This window comes from Podarcis tiliguerta (assembly GCF_965153285.1).
Source record: "Podarcis tiliguerta genome assembly, chromosome: 4".
In the NCBI taxonomy this organism is placed as follows: Eukaryota; Metazoa; Chordata; class Lepidosauria; order Squamata; family Lacertidae; genus Podarcis; species Podarcis tiliguerta.
In genome coordinates, this window is record NC_139537.1 from 81,052,912 (window position 1) to 81,077,624 (window position 24,713).

The 24,713-nt window shown below is 42.5% G+C and overlaps 1 protein-coding gene across 2 annotated transcripts in view; it reads right to left on the minus strand.

Annotated features, from left to right (window-relative positions):
- Positions 1-24,713, minus strand: part of CLYBL (citramalyl-CoA lyase) — a 186,767-nt gene that overhangs the window by 67,483 nt on the left and 94,571 nt on the right. Inside the window, exon 2 of one of the 2 annotated variants that reach the window (XM_083438048.1) lies at positions 9,569-9,758. In XM_083438048.1, the coding sequence (XP_083294174.1) occupies positions 9,569-9,758 (190 nt within the window). The remainder of the gene's footprint in view (positions 1-9,568; positions 9,759-24,713) is intronic. The other variant, XM_083438049.1, reaches the window with a different exon arrangement.

Here is a 24,713-nt window from a genome sequence, read left to right on the forward strand (position 1 = left end):
TCCTGACATATGGTTGTCAAGCCTCTGCTTAAAGACCTCCAAAGAAGGAGACTCCACCACACTCCTTGGCAGCAAATTCCACTGTCAAACAGCTCTTACTGTCAGGAAGTTCTTCCTAATGTTTAGGTGGAATCTTCTTTCTTGTAGTTTGGATCCATTGCTCCGTGTCCACTTCTCTGGAGTGTCAGTGTCAGTTTTTTTTACCCACCTTTCCCATAGCTATTCAGGCTGTTATTTGGCTACTCATGAATATGGTATTTCTTGCTGTGTATCTGATGTTCAGTGCATGACTACTAAGTTTTCCAGGTAGCTTTTATTGGCTTGTTCCTCCTTGCCCTGACGCAAACATTTCCCTTCCCTCCCTCTAGCCTACTTTTGTCAGCTTAGTTTATTATATTAATATATTGCTTCAAACATCCAGAGGCACCCCAAAGCGATTTTACAATATTCAATATTCAAATACAAAATACACACGGAATTCAATAAAATTAGGAATTGGAACAATCAGAATTAGAACTGTGGGTGTTGGTTGTAAATCTAAATTGAAGTAATTCTTCACTTTCCTTGCGTTATAATATTTTAAAGAATATTTATTTATTTCAATAGTTTATATACCACTTAATAACTAGCCTATTTCTCTAAGCGGTGTACCATAAAGATACAGCTTACAACTTTTAAGTCAGTTAAAATAAGATATAAAAAAAGAACTCACTGGAAGGGAAAGAGAGAAGAAAACATCATCAACATCAGCAACAACTGATACCCAAGTGCCTAGCTATATTGGGTGCTTTAGAAACAATAATTTCTTGTTCCTGCTAGGTAGAAAAAGCAAAGCTTGCTATGGTGGCGGCTTCTTGGCCAGGAGCAGAGGGTAATGGAATGCTGAAGGAAGCCCTCCAGAGCCCTGGTTGGTTATCAAAACCACTGACCACTACAGGCCCAAGGAAGCCTTTCTACATGCGGTGCCTCATTAAGAGGCTAATTTGTGAACCTGCCGAGAGAGATGTTCCCTATCTGTTTTCTAAGCTAATGTTTCTCCATTATTACTGGGAGGAATGAGTTATTTCCAAATGACAGCAAACCACTGACAGCCTGATAATGTCTTCTAGGGACCTCAAGGGAGCATTTAGTAGCCGTGTCCCTCAAGCTAAATCACAAGATCTTAATAAAGGTTTGGGCATGTTCCTAAAAGGCGGCAAGTTTTCCCTGTAGGGAGATCAGATGCTCTTAACATCTCATAATTTTATGCCCTAAATTATTACACCACAGTAACCTCAGGAAGTTACACATTAATTGCAAAATTAGCGTTCAAGTTTTGCATGCTAATTAGCAGTAGCAGTCTATTTTCTTTATAGTCGGTATGTTATAGCCTGCCTTATCACAGACTCAGTATTCACTGCTATTTTTTCCGGGTATTTCCAAGCTGTACATTTTTGCTATTTACCCGATTGTATGTCCTTTCCCCCACAACTTTTGGGGAAAATAACTAAAAATTCCATAACCATTTATGGTTTTTTGTTCACATTAAAAAAAACAACCCAACCTATTAAGCCATATAGACTCCCTAAATATTAAGTTAGCTGTCATTTTTATAATAATCTTGTTTCCAAGGATTTAAAAATCTCACTTGTTAGCCATAAAACAGATTTCTGCTAACAGCTATAAAATCTAATTTAAACCCTTCTGGCATTAGCTAAATAGCTGAAGCAAATTTCTATCTAGCTATGCTGAACATCTTGTTACTGCTGTAAATATATAAAATTCCCTTTGAAGTGATAAAGGTTCAGTAGGATAAATGGGGTCTCCGGAGTCCAATCATTGTAACATCTCTGAGGCCTAACAAATGTTGTTTACATATTTCAAGGATTATGTTTCAAGTTTAAATAAACAGATTAAGCCATGTTTACACGCATTAATTTACCCTTTTATATTATAAAAATGTAAATTTAATTGAGCTGTATTTTCAGGATGTAACAAATGGTTTTACGTTTTCTTTCCCCTAGAGGAATGAACTGCGTTAAGTCGGATGATCCAGTTAAAATAAAGGGCTTGCCAGATCCCATAATCAGCTCCTGATCACAGGATTCAGAAAGATCGCATCCTGCCAGATTGTCTAGCACATGCCTGTTCCTCCCCAACCCTGGCAACACAGCCTAGTCCCCCAGGGAGAACAATGGGATTTCTGAATACTCAATAGGACTTGATAGGACTCAAATCCCTAGTCATGGCTGGGACATACCAGGTCCTACCATTAAGTACAATGATGCAGCTGCCTCAGGCAGCAGATATTTTGGGGAAGCAGCAGCAAAATGTTGGGGGATAGCGTTGTGCACACCACATGACCTGCCCTATATCCCCGTAAGTCAGACTACTGCTCTCAGTGGAAGACACTGACCCACCCATCATCAGATTCAGTTGCCAGTCTGGTCAGATTTTGTACCTGGAATGGGATGAGGTGCCATCTCGACTTTCATCTTGGGCATCAAAATGTCTTGAGTCAGCCTTGACTCTTAAAGTAGGAGTAAGCTGCAGTAGCATTTCCTAACTTGGGAGGTGGCTGTCACTGCCATCGCCATAAAGTCTGCTTCATTTGTATGCTCCTGGCAAGTTGTGACTGAGGCTCTGGGTGCATGCTGGCCCCTGGCCAATGCTTGGTGTCCATTTGAGCATGCAAAGGGGTCTGCAGCTAGCCCTCTACATTTGGAGCCCAAAGGGTGCGCCATGCTTGATTTTTTGCATCAATCTTGTTCATTAAATAGACCCTCCAGGGCTCCTAATGTGGCCCAGTGTCAGCACCCAACAGCCTAGGCAGGTTGCCAGGGCCCCAGCAGCTCAGTAGGCCCCACTCCTGTGCAAAGACCTTTCCTGGGTGCATTCCCACTTTACCTCCCTATTCTAACCAGAGAAATGTTTGCATTATGGAGTTATGAGATCCCCGAGCCAAGGAGTAACTATTCAACCTTGAGAAGACATCTGAAGGCAGCCCTGTATAGGGAAGTGTTTAAAAACATCTTTCATATTTTATTATGCTTTTATTGGAAGCCGCCCAGAAGACTGGCTGGGGCAAACCCAGTCAGATGGTTGGGGCATAAATAAAAAAAATATATAATTATTATGGAATAGGATGTCCCTATTGTCATTGGAGAAATGTTGGGTGTATGCATTTCACCCTCCAAATGGTCATTCGGAATTATGCTTGGAAAATACTTGTAAGTATAAACAGTTTTTCTAGGTAAGGCACTGATGAGCACATAACAATACAGTGGTACCTCGCAAGACGAATGCCTCGGAAGACGAAAAACTCGCAAGACGAAAGAGTTTTTCGTTTTCTGAGTTGCTTTGCAAGACGGATTTCCCTATGGGCTTTTTTTTTAAACCGCCAATGCATTCCTATGGGAAACCGTCAATACACAGTGGTGCTTCGCAAGACGAAAAAACTCGTAGAGCGATTAAACTCACAGAACGAATTAATTTCGTCTTGCGAGGCACCACTGTACTATTTTTATGTGAGTAAGTGCTGCTTTCTCTGATCTGAAGCTCCCAGTCTCCCTTTACTTCATGGTGGCTTCCAAAAAAGAATCGTCGTTAGAGGACTAGCTTGATCAAAGCAAAAAATAAATCAGAACTGTAGAGCACTTCTGTATATTAGAAAGTGCTACAGGAACCACAAATAATAATAATAGAAGTAGCGACAGTGACTCACACATACCTTCATTGGACCTTAGATTATGTGTTACAAAATAATTCAAACTGACTCAACAGTTCAAAGGAACTACACAGGTTAAAGCATAAAGGGATTGCAAATCAGGAATCAGCAGCTCATTCTCAGCACCACAAGAAACTATGGTGGGTTGCTAGAGGATGGCGTCTGTACATTGCTGTTTTTCAGCAGATCCGCCATGTATGGCACAGAGGAATGCCAAAACCAGCTCTGGAAGCACTGCCAAGTAACATTTGGAACCAATAGCGTTTCGCCTGTTCTTATAAGGCTGCTGACTTTGGCCTGGATCCTCAATCTCTGCAATGGATTCTCGAGTCCAGACAAAGCTGATCGGCAGCATACCCCTGCTTCTTTATTCGAGACTAATAGCCCGGTTAAAATAGCTGGTGGAGAATCCTCATTATTTCCTGCTTCCACACTGCAGATGGAAAGCTACAACCGAGAAAGGGAAGTTATAGAAGATTGCAATGTTAGTTCAGTTGTCAAAATCACTGGGAAACTTTGGACAAGCCACAGCCTCTAACTCCCAGAGCTCTGAAGACCAAGACCAACACTACATGACTACAGTATTCTTCCTGTTTGTGCCATAGCGGAAAGGCCAATGATATAACGCTAAGAAACAGCAGGCAGGCAGATCTGGGTTGGCTAGCACCCCTGCTGAACCCAACATGTCACTTCAAAGATCTATTTAGGGAACTAACAGAACACAATTTTTAAGGGATATCCTAAACTCAAGTATTACATCTCGTTCAAAGACAAGAGTTTTGTTGCGGCAGAAATCATTACAATTAGCTGTTTTATTGATGGGTGTTTTGTGTTCCACTCTTTCTGAAGGTGGCAACACAAAAACAGTGTTAATATAAATTAGTATTAAAAGCAATGCAATACAGTGGGGATCTTGAGTAATTAATTACGTGACTGCATTATCACAAAGTATATCCTGCCTTCAAGAAGTCAAAAAACAGATCTTCATGCAGTCAAGCCTCCTTTTAGGTGCAAACACAGAAAACAGTAGGGTTCTGCTTATCCTTTCACAAAGGGTGAAAAGTACTTTTCAGATTCCATGGCTAGGCTGGCGACTTTGTTTGCAATAAACAGGAAGACAGTTGAGTAATTTCCCCAAACAGCATTTGGAGACAAAAGAAATGGTTGGCAGCCTTCATATATTTCTGAGATATAGCACTAACAGCAACATTGACAACAACAACTAGGACTGATGGGAGGCATGCATGAGCTTTGCCATCCTCGTATGCAAAGAGTAAGGTGGGCTAAAAATAATAGTGCTTGTTTTAATGGTATCTAGAGATGCTTGATAAGTTCGCCCCCTCCCCAAACCCTGCATAAAACACCCTCTTAGGTATCCAATAGCTTTTGTACTTCTGCTGCAAAGCAATTTTGGGCAGTTTTACCACATCAAACCATGTATTTTAAATATAAACTTTGAGAGGAAATGTATATCTCAGTATAAATGGAGACTTCTCCTTCTTCTTTTTCTAAAATAGCTTAATGCAGAATCAGAAAGCACTGGAACGATATGTGCAAAAAATGCAAAAGCCAGAAATAGACAGATTAATCTAACCCTAGTAGTAACAGTTGTAAGCATACAGTATATAAGGAATGAATGATGAAAATATGGTTATATTTAACTGTGGGTGTTATTTTAAATCATGGAGATTAAAAAAAAAATCTGTCATTAATACATATTTCTTATTAATAATGATAGTAGTAGTAACAAGGATGCAATTTAGACATTTTTAATTGTGCTGCTTTACATTACTTTTTATTTTAAAAAGTGTTTCCCTTCCCTGGTCCATTTTCTGCACTTATTGACAGCAGCTCTCCAGATGTTCAGCTAGGCATCTTTCCTAGGTCTATCTGGAAATGCCAGGAACTGAACGCAGGACCATTTGTATGAGAAGCACGTGTGCAAAGTTTTCAGGCATAATATATGACTGGTGGGTCCCATTTATTGTGTAGGGTCATGAGCTACCTAGTCTATGTTTCAAAGGAAAGGTCTAAGCATTGCTCTAACACACGAGAATATAAGAATGCCTTCCGTTTTATTTGTATAACCATACAAAATTTTCTGTAAATTTGTACCAAGCCTTTTCCCCCCCGCCACTGCATTCTCAAAATTATATCAATTGTGTCTCAGTAAAAGTCAATTTGGATATTTCTGAACCTCCAGGGAAGTGCCAACTAAAAAAAATATGTAACAGAAAGAAAGTTTTTTGTTTTTTAAAAATAATCAAGCCCCCCTCCCCCAATTTAACTCGTTAAAAAAATTGCTGATATTCTGACCTCCTCAGAAACTCCCCAAATTCTTTCAAGATGAAGATGCTGATTAAAACAATGGGAACAAAAAACCCACCAAACATTTATTGTCAGCATTACCAATCAGGAATGGTGCGCTTTCTAAGGCCATGCAGGGATTAATAAGGTCATGAAAACACTTTACAACCTATGTGAAAACATATATTCAACAGAACTCTTCATGGATCAAAAAAAGCGTTGCAGTGTTTGCCGATATGGTTCACTTTGCTGAGACTTCGATTCCCCAAATCGGATTGAAGAAATTTCCCCAAGCTGCTTTTAATAATAGCAAGAGACCTGGGAAAGTCCTGCTCCCATTCCAATTTTCTATATCGTTCGGAGCGATGTTACCGCACCATGTGTCTGTGTAGGTTTAATCATTCTCTATCTTCTGCTCAGCTAGCTTTCTCCCCGTAGAAAGGTACAATTAGCTGCTGCACTAATTTATAATAAATAAAACAAAGATCTTGTTAAAAAAAGAAAACCCCTCCAGTTATCAGTGACTCTCGTTGTGAAGTGCTCGTTGAAATTCTCACTATGGGCCCAGAGAAATACCTGATGCATTGACAAATCCCAAGCATTTGGCTTTGTTATAAACAGATTATCATCACATAATGCAGGGAAACGGTTGGCTTTAATTGAGGTAGCCAGAGATTTACAAAGCCCACCGCAGCTTTTTCCTATTGATGCTGATAAAGCTCGGAATGAGCTTGCCTGCATTTTCTCTTACATATATCACAACTGACCCAGTTTATGATTTTATCTCATGCCTGCTATACGCATTCCCCTTCATGAGCCAGGGATAAGAAACGAGACATTGGAGGGCTCCACGTTAAGATAGCGGGTGGTGTAAGGCAGAGATGGGGAGCCTTTGGACCAGTGGCGTAGCATGGGGGGTGCAGGGGGGCCGGCCGCACCGGGCGCAACATCTGGGGGTTAGGGTTAGGGGGCGCAAATCCACGGGTTAGGGGGCGCAAATTACTTGCCTTGCCCCGGGTGCTGACAACCCACGCTACGCCACTGCTTTGGACCTCCAGATGCTGCTGCATTCTAACCCCAATCAGCCTTACCCAACAAGGCCAATGGTCTGGGATAATAGGAGCGGCAGTCTTTGGAGGGCGTCAGGTTCTCCATCCTTGGTGTGGCTCTACTTACAGCTCCCGACTGGCTCTAGTAGGGCAGGGGTAGTCAACATGGTCCCTTGCAGATGTTGCTGGACTACAATTCCCATCATCTATTGGCCCTGCTGGGGTTGATGGAAGTGGTTGTTCATCAACATCTAGAAGGCACCATATTGGCTTCCCCAGCGCTAGTAGTTTACCTGATTGTCAGTAACATGCACTGGAAGAACAGAGCCAGTTTTTCATTTCTGGAACAGAGGGTAATACTCAGCTAGATTTTACTCAGAGTAGGGCTTTTGAAACGAATGGTCCTGACTTCCTCATGTGTATTAATTTCAATGGGACTACTATGAATAAAACCTACAAACAAGTAGAGGCTTTAAATCAGGGTTTCCCAAACTTGGGTCTTGCTTGGGACTGTTTTGGGACTACAATTCCCATCATCCTTGACCACCGGTCCTGCCAGCTAGGGTTGATGGACAACAAGAACATAATGATTTTATTGAGATTTGGTACTCATTTATTTGCCTTTGACAAAATGTTCTTGCATTTTTTATTTGGGAGCCAAGGGGGAGGAGGGATATCACTTTGGTTTTTGCAATGATTGTTATTTATTGTCTTGTAATAAAATAATAATAATAATAATAATAATAATAATAATAATAATAATAACAACTTGCAAGAGAAAGACAGCACACTTAGCTGAATGCCACCCATTATCTGGAAGTAGCAAGCAAGCCCCAAGTGCCGGCAAAATTCTGCTGGTTGGTTGGGTTTCCTAACAGGTTGACAGGTATGGTTCTAAAAAACTTGTCCTTGCTTAGTGGGCTGCTATCTGTCCTTCCCTATACAGTGGTAACTCAGGTTAGGAACTTACTTCGTTCTGGAGGTCCGTTGTTAACCTGAAACTGTTCTTAAGATACCACTATAGCTAATGGGGGCTCCCGCTGCCGCCGCACAATTTCTGTTCTCATCCTGAAGCAAAGTTCTTAACCTGCGGTACTATTTCTGGGTAGCAGAGTCTGTAACCTGAAGCATCTGTAACCCAAGGTACCACTGTAGACCACACACCTGATTGCATGTATTATTATTAATTAAATTTGTATACAGCCCTTCATCTGAAGATCACAGTGTGGGTCAAACATAAAAATTCAAAATGAGGACGCAAAATACGTCATAAAACAGAAACAAACCAATAAGCCCCCTCCCACTAACAAATTTAAAAGGTCATAGAATGTTCATAAACCAAAGGCCTCGCCATAGAGAAATGTTTTCGCCTGGCGCCTAAAGATACCGTATGTAATGAAAACGCCCGGCGAGCCTCCCTGGGGAGAGCATTCCACAAATGGCAAGTCACCTCAGAAAAGGCCTGTTCTGATGTTGTCACCCTCTGGAGGCACACAAAGAAGGGCCTCAGATGGTGATTGTAGGGTCTGGGTCAGTTCCTATGGGGAGATACACTCCCAGAGATAATAACTATTTAAAAGGTAATTTGCTTTATTAAATGTGATAACTCTGTACTTGGAGCTTGCTGGGCTCATCCGTCTCAGGACCATAATGCCACAGTGCTGAGTTTTTACTCCCTAGGCCCAATGCGAAGCAACCAGCAATTCATTTAGCACCAAAGTAAGGACTCGGGCAGAAATATTGCCGTGTTGACCTTATCTAGGAGCTGTAAAGAATCCTTTCTGCTGCTTTAAAGGATTGAAGTGTTAACAATAGAAGACGATGCTGCCCTAGAAAGCATTCTAATAAGAGCAACAGTTTGATCCCTAAAGGAACGAACAATGAAGCCTCTATTCAATCCACTCTGGAAGAAGAAAGAAAGGATGACATACGGAAATGGACACACTCTGCAACAGGAGAAAAGACTATTTTCACTCGGGAAAAGGGAGAGTTGGGAGAGAAATAAGCATACTAAAAAGCCACAGCTCCACATATCTCGGTTTATATTCCTGCAGCAAAAGAAACCACCGATTCAAAATTAGCGTCTTAGCAGTATGATGGCTATTTAAAAACGACAACAATTTGCTGCTACCCCAGTTGGTGCATGTGTCTTAGACAAACCCCAGGCTTGACTTTTCTGTCACACTTCATGTGGGCATTCTCTGATAGTCTGAACCAGGGTCAAGATCACAAAAAAACACAAGAGAGGGGGTCATAATGAGCCTTTGCCTGCATTTAAGCATTTCTGAAGATCAGCAGCGATATGAGCACATGCCAATGTGCAACTGAATTGCGAGATCTGCATTGATATGCTCCCATACAACAGCCTTCCAAGTACTGCTTGCAATTGGAAACAGAGCTGACAGCACCAGGACATAAATTTGTGTGAAATGGCTTGATTTCTATGCACAGCTATATTGCGTGATAGAATAATCCCATGTAACATGATGGAGAATGTATTGCTTACCTTCCTATTTATAGCAACACCATCTTCACAATCCAGCACAGCACAATCCACATCGACAGATGAGATTTTCCGTATCTTCCTCTCATCGTCAGCTGGCACGTAGAGAACAGCCCTTCGGGGTATGTAGCTACGAGATGGTGTCAGGCGATAACCAGGCTTAGGAGCAGAAAAAGGTAGAAAAGGACTCCTCCTGTAAAAAAAAAGATGAGAGTTCTATTAATCTCAGGCTGTACTTCTTAGACGCTTTCAAGAAGTTCCACTGCCACTTTAATTACTGAGAAGAATGGCTTACTTTGTTAACATCTGCATGCCGCCTTAACTCCAAGGGTAAGTAAAGGTAAAGGGTCCAGTCGTGACCGACTCTGGGGTTGCGGCACTCATCTCGCTTTATTGGCCGAGGGAGCCGGCGTACAGCTTCCGGGTCATGTGGCCAGCAGGACTAAGCCGCTTTTGGCGAACCAGAGCAGTGCACGGAAACGCCGTTTACCTTCCTGCCAGAGCAGTACCTATTTATTTACTTGCACTGGTGTGCTTTCGAACTGCTAAGTGGGCAGGAGCAGGGACCGAACAACGGGAGCTCACCCTGTTGCGGGGATTTGAACTGCCAACCTTCTGATCGGCAAGCCCTAGGCTCTATGGCTTAGCCCACAGCGCCACCTGTGTCCCTAACTCCAAGGGTAAGGGTAGCCAAAAGGTAAATCCCAGGTGGTGTGATGTAGATCAGCAAACATTTCTGACACCCAGTTGATTAACCATGGGAACAAAAAAATACACACACTTTATATCACTTTGTTGAAATCAAGAAAGCAGGGTTGGAGGTGGGGATGACAATGAATAATTTGTGTGTGTGGAAGGACACTCAGTTCAGTGCTGGTAATCAAAACAAAGTCCTGGATTCAGAATCGTATCACGCTAAGCATATGTCTCATACAGCACTTCTTCAAACAGCACGTAGTTAAGTTATGGAAGTCACCTACAGAGAATGCAGTGATGCCCACCAACTTTGATGGCTAGTGTAAGAAAAAATGGCGTAGCTCTCATGAAGTTGATGTCACTGTGTCACGGAAGGCCCATAGCTCAGTGGCAGAGGGCCTGCCTTGCATACACAAGGTCCCTGGTTCAACTTTTGACACCTCCAGTCAAGGCCAGTGCTGAAGAACTGCTGCTAGCTCAGAGTGGACAACACTGAGCTGGCAGGACCAATGCTCTGACTCAGTATAAGCCATTGTTCTTTGAGTTCAAGCTGATGACTAATTGAGACTGCACACACATTTCCTGCAAGTGAGCACCACTGAATTATGATGGAGCTGACTTCCAGTAGACATGCTGGAAGGATTGACCTGTAAATGTGACAGCTAACACTGGCCAAGGACATGTGATGCCACTGCTGCCCATCTGCCCATTTACAAAGCCCAGAGCAATATGGGTCCAGGATATCTCAAGGACCGCCTGAACTCTTATCATTCAGCTCAATTACTGAGATCCTCTGCAGGAGCACCTTTGGACGTTGCCTGAGTTGGTGAGGTTTGTTTGACAACAATGGGGAATGAGCCTTTAATGTCATCAGCCCAGTCCTGTGGAACACCCTGCCAATAGAAATTCAGCAGGCATCTGCTGAAAACCTTTCTGCCATGTCTCTGCAGGCAATTAAAAATACACCCCCAGCAATGGTCAACTGATGCTTGCTTTTAATTATTTTTACTTTTAACTTGGTCTTAACTGATTATGATTTTATTGTTTGGTTTTATCTTTATATTGTTGTAAACCGCTAGATTTTTTTATGACACAGCAGTATATAAACATTTTTGCAAACAAACAAATAAATGCCAACCATGACCTAGAGTCACCATCTCAGGAATTTGAAATCTTCTGATCTCCTCCACTGAAGACAGAAAGCATTACAGGGCCACAGATGTGATCATTGGGCAAATTAAGGGGAATAGTTTTGTTTTACCCATATCCCCACCCAAGTCTCTTCTCCTGAAGTTTCTCAGGATGATGGGTTTATAGCCAGTCCCTAGGACTGGGGTCTGCAACCCGCGCCTCCGGAGCCGCATGTGGCTCTTTTACACCTTTGCCGCGGCTCCAGGGCGGATGCTAGCGAGCGGAGGAGGCGCATTGTGCGCCCCAACACTCCCCACTGTGGCGGGCGCTGTACTGGCTGTGACGTTGCATGGGGGCAGTGCGTGCGTTAGTCACGCACCGTCCCGACGTCACCTGCCTGCCCGCCCGCTACATTGTAAGGGGCATGTATGCTGGTCACTGCATTGAAAGGGGGTGTGTACGCTGGTCACTATTTTGAAGGGGAGTGAAGAACACACACGCAAAAAGGTAACTTGTTAATTTAACACTTATTTCTATGCGGAGGAGTAATTCTGAGGGGTCAAACAAACAAATAATAAAAAAGTGACAAAAAAGTTATTTTTATAATGACGAGTTTTGCGGCTCCCAGTTTTTTGTTCCTTTGGAAATGGGTCCAAGTGGCTCTTTTTGTCTTAAAGGTTGCAGACCCCTGCCCTAGGACACTGACTTGTCCCCCCCCCCCCGACTCTCCATCTCTATAACCAGGACTTTGCTGCTTTGGCAACTTCAAAATTATGCACTTCAGTACCTCAGACTTTTTGCTTAGAAGAGCTGGGTTCTGCAACCTGTGGGAAGTGCTCAAATTAAGCACCTACTTGCTGGTTTTGAGTAACGCATTTTCATTCTGTAGTTAAGTCATAGCCAAGGGAAGATGGTGCATCTTGTTCCAGGTTCTCTCTGACTGCCCCTGCCACTTTCAGAGATTCCCCAGGCATTGGCAATGACATGAAATTATAAAATGCCCCCATTTACGTAACTCTCTCGTATGAAAAAGAAGAAGAACATTTAAATGGTTTGTAACAAACACCAACAAGTCTTGGGCACACACGCAAGTGAGCCAACTAGAGAATCAGACTATTCAGAGCTGCAGAAAATGCTGATTTTTGCAGACTAATAACCCAAGTTATTGGCCTAACATTTTAATCGTTTTGTTCCAATGGCTTGTTTCTCACAGAATTAGCAACAATGAATGGCTAAAATACCTCAGATCATATATGTCTAATTGCAGTCAAGAGCAGCTCTTGTCTGCATGTACATTTCAATTTACCTCTGGGGATAATGTTTGTTAATTGTATTTCTTTTATATGCTGGTGGTGGAGGGGGGAGAAAGCTGCTTACTCAAAAAGGGGCTAAGTGTTCCCTTCTATCCCTTTGTTCGCACAAGAAGCTAAAGTCACTTCAAGAGGCACTTAATCCCATCATCCATGGTTACAATTGCCTTACAGCGTCAGTCAAAAAGAATCCGAAGTAAATGCAGCTATATTATGTAATTAAAAGAAATTCAGGTAGTTATTGCCAGGGGCACTTTCCAGGTCTAAATACGTAAAATGGCACTGCAGGGATCCTAAATACTGTAGTGTTTTAAATCTGGTCAACCACAATATCGCACAGATCAAGAGGAGGAATATGCAGAAAAGGAAACCGCCTCTCTCCTAGTGTGCATTGTGAAGCAAGAGGAAAGAGGAGGGACTTTCTGACCTTTGAAGTGGCAAGAACCTACAGAAGCCCATCTGAAATGGGGAAATAAAAATATCAAGAGGAAGAGAAACAAACAGACTTATTACAGAAGGCCCCAGTTCCAATTGTAATTGTTAAAAACGATGTAATATATAAAAAACTGAATCATCTTTAATGCTTTTGTTCAGCTTATCCAATGTTCAAAACACATATTTCCTTCATTATTGCAGAGGAGCCTGGCATAGCATTTGATAGCTGCCTATAAAGCGCTGATCTGAAAGAGATTTACTAGAAAGTTTAGCGTCACGAGTCTAAAGTTAATTTCAAGGAATTGGTGGCCAATTAAGGAAGCAACATGTTTGATATCCAGATGTTTCACAGCAGTTGATCTAGCAACTCCAAATGGTGTGGATTTAGCAACATTCTCTAATTAAGTTGATACAGAAACCAAAACCATGCCAACCAACATATCAAACACACACCTTATATATATGGTTTTCCTGCTTTCCCCCCTTATAACAAACAACTGCTTGGAAGTTGTTGTTTTTGCAAAACAATGTCACAGCCTCCTTTTCCATCTAAAAATGCCAATCAGATCGTTTCAGTGGAAGATTAGATGCTGGGTTCTGAGGGTTTGGGGAACCTGAGCTTTTAAAAACACAACCTTAGAAACACCATTCAGTTCATAATATGGCCTCCATAATGAGCCTCATATTCTGCTGCAAATAAGAGACTGACTCTGCTAAAACAGATGGGCACAAACAGGTTCAAGCCGACTGTAAGTGAAATCAGCACTAAGGACAGTGTCTCCGGTTGAAACTGCCTACAATGATTAAAATAGCTATTACAAAAGCCCGAGAAAGTACACAGTCCAGTGCAAGCAACAGAAAAACACTGGGGGAAAGGGGTTACTAATGCTATTTTTAAAAATTAACCCCAGCAATGACAAACCCTGGATCTCAAAGGAACAGATTGGGATCGGTGACACCACAGAGCAGTTGCCTGCTGGAAAACCAAACCGGTAGCAAGAGAGAAAAAGGGGGGCTTCCAAGTGACCCTCTGCAAATAAACTGCTAAAATAGGTAGGTTTATTCTTACTGGAGATATAAGAATATAAATGGTCCATGAAACATTACTGGTTACCTTGCTGTTGTTTTAAAGGATGCACAACAAGGCAGCAGAGAAGCCGAGCTGAAACAATAACACCAATCAAATGTTTTAATCTAAAGTCTTTGTTTATTTTTTTGTGGCACTTTAACAACATCCTCCATACATTTACTTGGATGCTAAGTTTCCTGATTTTAAATGGAACCTAAGTCTGCTTATAACTGTAGGCTTCAATTATTTTCTCCCGCTTGATGTCACAATATAATCAATTTAAAAATGATGTATATAGAAAAAAGGGTGCTGGAATCCTTTCAAGGAATGATAGGACTAACTACAAACCGAAAGAGGACTGACAAAGACCTAGAATAATTGATCTCAACCATAAAATGATGAAGTACTACCATAGGTTAAATAGTTAACCAAGACCACTCCCCTCCCACTAGGCCTAACCCCTATGACCTTTCCTTTAACTCATCAAGTAAATAATCTCCATGATACTGACATTGCGGTTTGCAAATATCAAGGGCTCTTCCAAACATCTTTTCATTTAAAGCAGAGAAGGACACAATCTGGAAGAAGTGCAATTTCATTAAAGTTGCTTTTATTGAATTGTTTTCAAAGAAAGCTAAGCACTCTCACACCGGAGACCGAGGCAAGTAATTTGTTGAGAAATTAAAAAAAGGAAAGCTGTAAGACTTGGGAGTAAGAGTCCTGGGTTTCAATGGAATTTAAGTACGGCAATTCTCTTTAGCCCTCCGGGAAAGTAAGTGGATATCAATTACTTCCAGGTACAAATTCTTTGATATAGATTGATATGTTTCTTATAACTCAGGAGTCACCAACCTTTCTGGACCAGGGACACATTTCAATTTTTGGGAGAGTGTTGGGGGTGCCAGTCACAAAATGGCTGCCATGGGGGAGGATGGCATAACTCAAAATTAGAGAGAGAATTACACTGACAACCTTATGCTTATTACAGGAAGTAAGCAATATCCTGACTATGGACATCAAACAATAGTGATTGTACACACACACTGATGGCGTTGCCGCCTAACAACAAGGGGGAGCGTTTCTCAGTACCATGGAAAATGGCATATCACACTCTTAATTTCACAGAAATTGCTTAGAAGGTACCTGCACATTTTGCCCCACAAATTTATTTTTAAGAGAACTGTTTTTTTCTTTAAAAAAACAAACAAACTCAAAACTGGGGAACCTCCCTGGGGCATCAATTAAATCTTTCACGGGCACCATGGTGCCCACAAATGTCAGGTTGGCAACCCCTGATATAACCCAACAAAAATACCATTTAGGCGCCCACCCTATACCCATTTACTTAGGAAAAAGTCCTATTTAATTCAACTGGACTTACTTGACTAGATATACATAGACATTGTTAGCTGATAAGTGCCACAATCTCTCTCACCCATTTTTAACAATTTCACCATTTCATTAGCTTCTAAGAAGAAATGAAGAAAACATGCATTTGTATCACCATGCTATTTTCAAATAAAATACCTAATAATGGACATGAATCTGATATTAACTGAGGATCCAGAATATATGGTACTGTTGTTTCGATTCTGTCAAAAGCTGCAATTCTGTTTCTATTCTACATAGCCCAGTCTATTCAAATGCTGCGCAGTCCTTGCTCGCATCAGTTTAATTTTTGCCACATAAGTTATATCTAATATGAATGGACATGGCTGATTTCGTGACACGGAGCTATCCACCAAAATGTTATAAACTTGACATAAAAAATAAGTTAACTGACAGAAAGGTTAGTGAACATGCTGATGATGTTAAACTATGGCTTCCACTGCATATGTAGAGTACACAATAATACAAGTCACCGACAGGCTGATAGTCATAAACAAAAGTCATTTTGTATTTTCATTCACCACCTGCATTTTGGAGTAATTTGCATTGGTTAAATCCATGTAGGTTAGATCTATCAATGACGACAAGCCCGGTTGGCTAAGTGCAACCTCTTTATTCCAATTTAACATGCCCCTGATAACCAGGTGGTTGGAATAAGTTTGAGATGGCTATCATCTCTGTAGCCTGATTGTGGATTTCCAAGGGCATCTGGCTGGAAAACTATGGAAAACTATGGGAAAACCAGCTGGAAGCTATTGGAATATTGAGCTAAACTGGCCCTGGTGTGATCCAAGCAAAGCATGTTCTGATAACCGTAATAGCAATGCATTGCCATACTTCACAACTGAATAAATGGAAAATATATTTTTGAGGGGGGAAATGTATTGAAATGACTTAAATTCATTTAACAACCCACCCCCCATATCCAAGAACTGAAACAAGTATGAAGCAATATCCTCACATATTTAATAAAATATTATTTTATCTATTGCACAACGACTCCCAAGTACAATGTAACAATGGCTTATCAAATCCCCGAGGCTGCTAAATTCTCAATTAGCAATTCTCAATCAAAAGGATCCTTCCCCTTTCTTTCTATCTATCCCAAGAGTCAGTCTCTCATTGTAATTAATTTTTCAGGGCTTTTAATTATAGAAATGGAAAATCATACTCAAGTTGTATTAACTGGAAAAGAATGATACGATATCCCATGAGTTTACTACATACTTCGCAATTAACTCTTTACAGAAACCTTTTAATAATAATTACAGGCATAATAAGCAAAATAACTACCATATTAGGCTCCAGAACTGAGCCCCAATAGCATGTTATGAAGATGGATATTCTGGATCATGTTATAAGGATACTGAGGTGGTACCCGCTCTGAAATAACTGCACCACACGTAATACCAAGGTGACAAAACAGTGCAGAATTAAGAATGCATAGTTCCAGTTATTTGTTTGAAAAAAGAACCTAGTCTCAAGAGTGCACAGCAAAGTCCTGAAAACACAATCCTGGCTCAAACAGCATAATGCTCATCTCAGTAATTCTGACAACAACCCTGTAAGGTACGTTAGTAGTATTACAGTAACTTACGAGGGGGTTACGTTCTGGGGATTGTAGCTAATGCCAAAATCGTGTATGGTCAAAGAGACATTGGGTGCAATGGTAGGTGAGATTGCCGAAGTCTCTCCCCCGATGCCCGCCCCCTTCCCAGCCCCTTTTAATTAAAACTTCTTCTTTTGGCCAAATGTGTAAAGCTGAATGTGCACAAGTAAAATGCATGTAAATTGTGGGCTTATTGTATTCCCATTCAGCAGCTCAAAGCTGAGGGTGACAGAGTAATGACTTGCAAGTTGTACGTTGATAGCTGATTAAATGAAGGGAGCAACCCCATACACAAGAAGCTGACATAAAGGTAAAGGTAAAGGGACCCCTGACCGTTAGGTCCAGTCGTGGCTGACTCTGGGGTTGCGGCGCTCATCTCGCTTTATTGGCCGAGGGAACCGGTGTACAGCTTCCGGGTCATGTGGCCAGCATGGCCACTTCTGGCGAACCAGAGCAGCACACGGAAACGCTGTTTACCTTCCCGCCGGAGTGGTGCCTATTTATCTACTTGCACTTTGACGCGCTTTCGAACTGCTAGGTTGGCAGGAGCAGGGACCGACCAACGGGAGCTCACCCCGTCACGGGGATTCGAACCGCCGACCTTCCGATCGGCAAGCCCAAGAGGCTCTGTGGTTTAACCCGCAGTGCCACCTGCGTCCCACCAGCATAAAGTAACACCAGATCCAAAGTCCATTCAGTATTGCTGGCTGAATTGGTCTGAGCCTGGCAGAAGAAAAGCAAGACTTCAAAATAGGGTTTTAAGTTACACCAGCCTTTTTTTCTTCTGGCTTAACTTACTCCTGGTTGCCAAGTCACAAGACTGCGCTGAATAGGCTTAGGATTCAGCCTAAGTCCCTCTGGTCCCACCACAACCCTTTTGGGGGGTTTACAGCATCTTAAGATCCATCAGATTCTGCTCTCTCAAGTGGGTACTGGCTGCACCTGGATGGGGGAGATATGGGAGCGTTATCTCCAGATAAGCTGAGGATGAGGGAATTAAACCAGTGTGGCCTGGGCTGGACCAGGAATCTCCACGTTCAGCCAGAGGGCTGTTGAATCCTAGCCTTGCTCGTTAATTTTATTCCATAAAATAAACTTGGCCCAGTGGCAGATTGGCAACTAGTGCCAACTTCTGAGCACAGGTGTGATATGCTTACAAGACCTCATTCCTGTCAGCAATCGTGCTGCAGCATTCTGCACTAACTGCAGCTTCTGGATGAAGCGCAAGGGAAGCAGTAATCCACATTGCAGTAATCCACCCTTGATGTAATCTCCTGGTCCAAGAATGACTGCAGCTGTCGAACCTCAATTCCCCATAAACCCAGAAGCTCTTGGTACAGGATTGCTCCCTAAGGCCCTCCAAGTCGATGATTTAGTTCCTTTGATAGTCAATCAGTAGCAAAGCTAGAACTGAATCCATCAGACTTATAACTGTTTTCAACCCTTTTAAACTATAATTGTTCCAGGGAATTACAACCAAAACCAAGACACAAAGTAAGCACAAACGCAGATGGTGGCCAAGGATCAATATAATCTACAATAATAAAAGTAGACACGGCTTGATTCAAACAAGTAAATTAGCAATTAGCAAATTTAAAAAACCACCCCCCTTCAGTCCCAAGGGTCATTTGCAATAAAAAGAATAAACAAACACTTGTGTGTGTAAGGTGTTATTTTTTTAAAAACGAAAACTAAACAGCTCTAAAGGCCAACTTGCTCACCACAGCTATTTTTGTGTGTCAACTTACAAAGTACATATGCCCCTATTATGCACACAGCGGGAGTCTCTTATCTGTCTTTCACAGGTGCCATCAACTTACGTGGCTATGATTGCTACTATCCACATCCATTTGGGTAACAGTGGAACACAATAAAAACCAATTGAAACTTGCTCTAAATGTTAAGAACCAAATGTTGTTCTGTTCCCAGCAGGTCCTAGTTTCCTGGATCTTCTCTCCTCTTTTTTTTTTAATAAAAAAACCAGAAACCTATAGGCAGGATTCCATCATCAGCACCTTCCAACACTGAATCTGCCTAGTCCCCTTTTTTCTTCCTTAAAAACAGATCTACAAAGCCAACCTCCTCTTCTTCTAGATCGTTCTCAGTGACAGAGAGTGAAGGAGACGGAGGCAAGCCCATTGCACCGAAGACATGCCTAATTTGCCCATGAAAAGTGTTAAAAGGTAATCCAGCCTCTCTAGGGAGTAAAGGCATTTTAGGCACTCACTGTCATTAATTTAAAGTGCAAAGGATGGGGCCCAGTAACAACCGAGGACACAAAAGACCCCAGGATAAGAAACTGGCTGAAGAAGAACACAATGCGATTTTTGTTTCTGGCTACACACCCACAATGCTGGCTGCCAAACTTCTTTCGCAGTGTTTAACATTGTGGGTTGGAACGTAAATCCAATGATTTCAACAGGACTGACTACTGAGGATCTAGGATTCAAAGAATGAAGCCACTAGTTCAGATCACCCAAGGGTGCTTTCGAGCTCAGGGCTATCAAACTGCAGCCCACACTGCAAAAGCAGTTCCCGGGAAGGCTTAGAGGACTGCAGTTCAAAGAGGGGAAAGGACAAAAGGCTTGTCAAAATTCTTGGCTGTGCTTGAAGCAGAGGACCATAGAGAGCTTCCTTGCACCAGATCAGACTATTTGTTACCCCAGCTCAGCATTGTCCACTATGGTCTCAGACGGGGGTCTTTTATCTCATGTGCCATCTGACCCTTTCAACTGGAGATGACAGGGACCTTCTACAAGCAAAGCATCTGCACTGAGCAATGAGCCCACCTAAATACGATGGTCAGCACTTTGGGTTCTGCCCACAATATTTAACCTTGTCGGAATGAATAGCAAGGCTTTATTTTCATGGAGGAAAGGCAAAAGGTGAACACAGGGACATCATTGTGTTAGGGGGCTTAGGCTGCTCCATGCCTCTGATATAATAATAATAATAATAATAATAATAATAATAATAATAATAAAATTTATACCCAGCCCATCTGGCTGAGTTTCCCCAGCCACTCTGGGCGGCTCCCAATTCAAGTGTTAAAAACAATACAGCATTAAATATTAAAAACTTCCCTAAAAGGGGGCTGCCTTCAGATGTCTTTTAAAGATAGGATAGCTACTTATTTCCTTCACATCCTTGCCACACTTCCTCCTGCATGTGTAGCCTTTATCCTGGATTCTTCATGATGCCAGCCTGTGACGCAATGTTGGGAGCAACTGGGATAGGTAGATAGGTAAGATGTACTGGAATTATACTGCTGTACTCAGATGGCTTCTCCAAGTAGCAAAGGGGCAAAACACTAGGTTTGGTTTTCCTTGGAAGGAGCTCACTAGAGGCATGCCCAGTTTCAAGTATTTCCTCACCATTTGCAAGACTTAAGGAAGGTCGTCTAACAATTCTTATAGAAATACATCCAATCGATGTGGCCACTGGAATATCCCAGGCTATTAACACTCATGACTCAAGGTTACCAGTGTCTTATTCACAGGAATCTGATAGTAAACACACAACACTGTATTGTTACATGTTATTTTCTTTAACATGAAGCAACCTGACCACACCACTTCCTCTCCCCCACCACCTTGACCCAGAGGCACAAGCTGACAGGTGTGTCCACTGGAGGGTGTCCATTAACAATGAGGTATAAAGAACAGAAAGATGAGAGCCAGGACAAGGATTAAACTCTTTCAGTAATCCACCAAGGAGACAAATGAATCATATGATCCTAAAAAGGGCTGGTTGTGAGATGTAGAGAGAAGGCTGAGGAATCTCAAAATGGCCTCCTTCAGGTGCAAACTTTGTGCAAATGGCTTTAGATACCTATTAGGTCCATAAATTACCATATAGCATATATTCGACACAAAAAACAGTAACAATTTGTTGTTGACTAAGGACAGTTGGACATATAAAGGGCCCCATTACCTTCAGTAGCTTAGGGCCTCATCAAACCTAAATTCGGCCCTGGTTAATGGTCTGATTCAGCATAAGGTGACTGAAAATATCTACTTCTTCATGGCTTGTTCAAGTTGGTCCAATTATTGAAGCCAATGCATTCTTACTACTTTGGATGCAATCCACAAGAGTTGCTACCTGAAAATGTGCAAGGCAACCTACAGAAAAGATCCCAAGCAGCTCTGCTTGTGAAATTTCTCACAACGTGCTATCAATTCTTTGGAATAACCCAATCTGGAAGGACCTGACTCTTAGGGTCCATACCTTTTTGTCCTTTGCCTGTGCCTTAGTAGATGGGCTAAAGTACCGTATCTAGACCAAAGTTAATCCACTGCAGACTTTTTCACAGTATCATTGCAGATGACGGCTGGAAGCAATAGTTTATGTGGCTTCACAATGTTTGCTGTGTTGCTCTATGGCATTGCAGAAACCTGAATAATTATGCAGATTCTGGTCATGTGTCTCTAAAAGGTGTACCAATTCTGACTTGTTGCCTGCACATATATCATAGTTGCTGGAGAGCACAGGAGGAAAAAGATGATTCTCATGTTTGAAGAACAGCTCAATATTAATATCATACCACAGATTCACCAGGAAAAGCCTTGAAAAAGAGTCTTCAGGTAGTTTTCTTATTACTTCTTCTCATCAGGTGCACTGAAAGAAGACATTTTCCTGGGTATAAGCTCCTGTTAGCAAGTTGTTCCTCAACAAAGGGGCTGTACAGATTTTTTTTATGTTATTTTATTTTACCAATTCTCTCTGTGGAAGCTGTCCTCTCAAGAATTTCTTTGTCTGCAATGACCCAGATGCCAATAACATCAAGGTCTTGACCAGTTTCCATGAACGGATTGCCAAGCTCTGTGAAGCAGCCCCTCACGTATTTCCCCCCTTGCTGATTTAAGGACACTCTACAACTTCTCAGTTAGTTCATGTTTTTCTAGACTACCAGAAAAAAGGCACACACAGAGGAATAATAATAAAATGGCATGAAGGGTGGGAGAGCAGGGGGGAAAGGCCAGCAGCCCTGGTGAGAGTCTTTGGGTGTAGGACAGGTTGCGAGAGACAGCGATCGGAGGAGGCAAGAAAGACTTGTGGAGGGGTTTGGAAAGACAATGGAGGGGTTTGCAGTGCAGAGGAGGTGGTTCGCAGAGCTTCAGACTGCAGAATGGCCTCAGAATGCAAGACATAATCATTGTCATCAGCTGCTGAGAAACCAAAGAAGAAGAGAAGTTGTCTGTGCTGGACTACTTGAGGGTTGGCAAATATGTGCGTGTTCTGGCATGCAGGTTTGGCTGCATGAGGAGATCTGTGGGGCTGTGGCAACAATTGCAAAGGTGACCGGCCAGATCAGATCAAGGCTTTGGTGAACACGGAGAAGGCACTGAACTTGTGGCTGGAAGGAGAAGAGGAGTTTGGATTTGATATCCCGCTTTATCACTACCCTAAGGAGTCTCAAAGCGGCTAACATTCTCCTTTCCCTTCCTCCCCCACAACAAACACTCTGTGAGGTGAGTGGGGCTGAGAGACTTCAAAGAAGTGTGACTAGCCCAAGGTCACCCAGCAGCTGCATGTGGAGGAGCGGAGACACGAACCCGGTTCACCAGATTATGAGTCTACCGCTCTTAACCACTACACCACACTGGCTCTCACGACATGAACCAGAAACAGGAACCAGAAACATACTTCTGTGGACGGCAGCATCTTGCACCAAAAGCCTCTATGACCACTTCAAACCTTCCACCCACTGATAGGGACCAGCCTGCCAAGGAATTGAAAGTCAGCCCAGGTTGGCTTAACGGCTTTAAGACCCATTTCAACTTAAAGAACATCCAAACAACAGGGGAGGTTGCAACCACAGACAGACAGGCTGCAAAGAAGTGCAAGGCACCACTAACGTGGCTGCTGGACGACAAGGCATACCTTCTAGAGCAAGTCTTCCGACGCAGACAGGGGCTTTTCTGGAAGAAAATGCCTGAGCAGACTTACAATGCCAAAGCTGAAAAGCAAGCCCTTGGCTTCATCACTGCAAAGGATCGAGTGACTGTGCTGCTCTGTGGCAATGTTCACTTAAAGCCAGGCTTGCTATACAAACCACCCTGTGCCCTAAAAGGCAAGAACAAAAATCTGCTTGCTGGGTTTTGGCAATACAACAAAAAGCCCTGGGTGACTTCATCATCATTTCTGGAATGGTTCCACTACATCACTCTGGAGGCATTACCTTGAGGAGAAGCACCTGCAGATTAAAGTGATGCTGCCAGTGGACAATGTTCTCGGGCATCCTGATGGACTCCACTTTGCACACAGTAAGGGAGAGGTTTCTCCCGCCCTGTATCCCCCAATACAACCTCCCTCATCCAGCCTCTGGATCAAGTTGTGATTTGCTGCTTCAAGGCTGCTTATAGACGAAGCTCACCTTCTCCTGAATGATCAACGCGATGGACGCTGATCTGGATTGTCCATTGCATCACCTACGTCAAGCAGGCAGTGGATGCAATCAAGCCTGAAACGGCGAGTGCATGCTGGTGGAACGTGTGGACGGAATGGGTGCACAAATTCAAGGGATTTCCAAGCATTGCCACTGTGGTGGGAGAACATTGTGCAGATGGCCAGGCACGTTGCTGCTGGTGGCTTTGTTGACACCACTCAGTAAGAAGTGGAAGAGCTAATGGAGGCCCAACAGGTATTGAAGAGTTACAAGAACTTGCCAGATCAAGCTCAGAATACAAAGCTGAGGATGAGGATGGTTAGCATGATCCAGCAAGCTGGAACCTGCATAAAATTTTCTCTTCCAAGTCATAAATCATGCAAATGATCTGTTTGCACAGTTTGACCATGGAGAGCAGCCTTAAGACGATCTGTGGCATCACAGGCACTCTGAGACGGTACAAGGAAATGTTTGATGAGCTCAAGAGACAACAGCAGCAGCAGCAGCTGCCAATCACCACCTTCCTCACAAAGAAACCAGCAGCAGTAGATGTGCCCAGACAACCCACCTCTGGATCTGAACCACAGCCAAGCACTTCTGGCTACTGGTCAACCCCCCTAGTCTTCATATCATCTGCAACAGCAACCAGTGAGGGAGAGGAGAAAGATGACTGAGAAGACCGAGAGCTGCATTTGTCCTTCACCAGTAAGTGTAGCGATTTTTTTTAAAAAATCACAATTTGCTGGGAGAGAAACAAACCAGGAGGGCTGGTTTGCTAAGGCAGTACAGTGGTTTGTTTCCTCTAGGCTTGGCAAAGGGTGGAGCAGGGTGAGTACAACTTGAGCAGAACGCACCTGCGCATTGTTTGTTCATAGTTCATTTCAGACTATGGCTTCCCATGATGTTTGGATGGTACCAATGCCTTGTTTATAATAACTTTTATTTGTACTTACCATGAATAATTTAAAGCCAGGAAAACTACCTGTATTCATTATCACCTGGACTAATGTATGTCAGCTTATTTGCACCTATGTTTGATGAAAAATGCTAGATAAATTTTAGGATCGTGGGTATTTCCAATAACAAACAAACAAACAAACAAAAACAAACAAACATTTTTA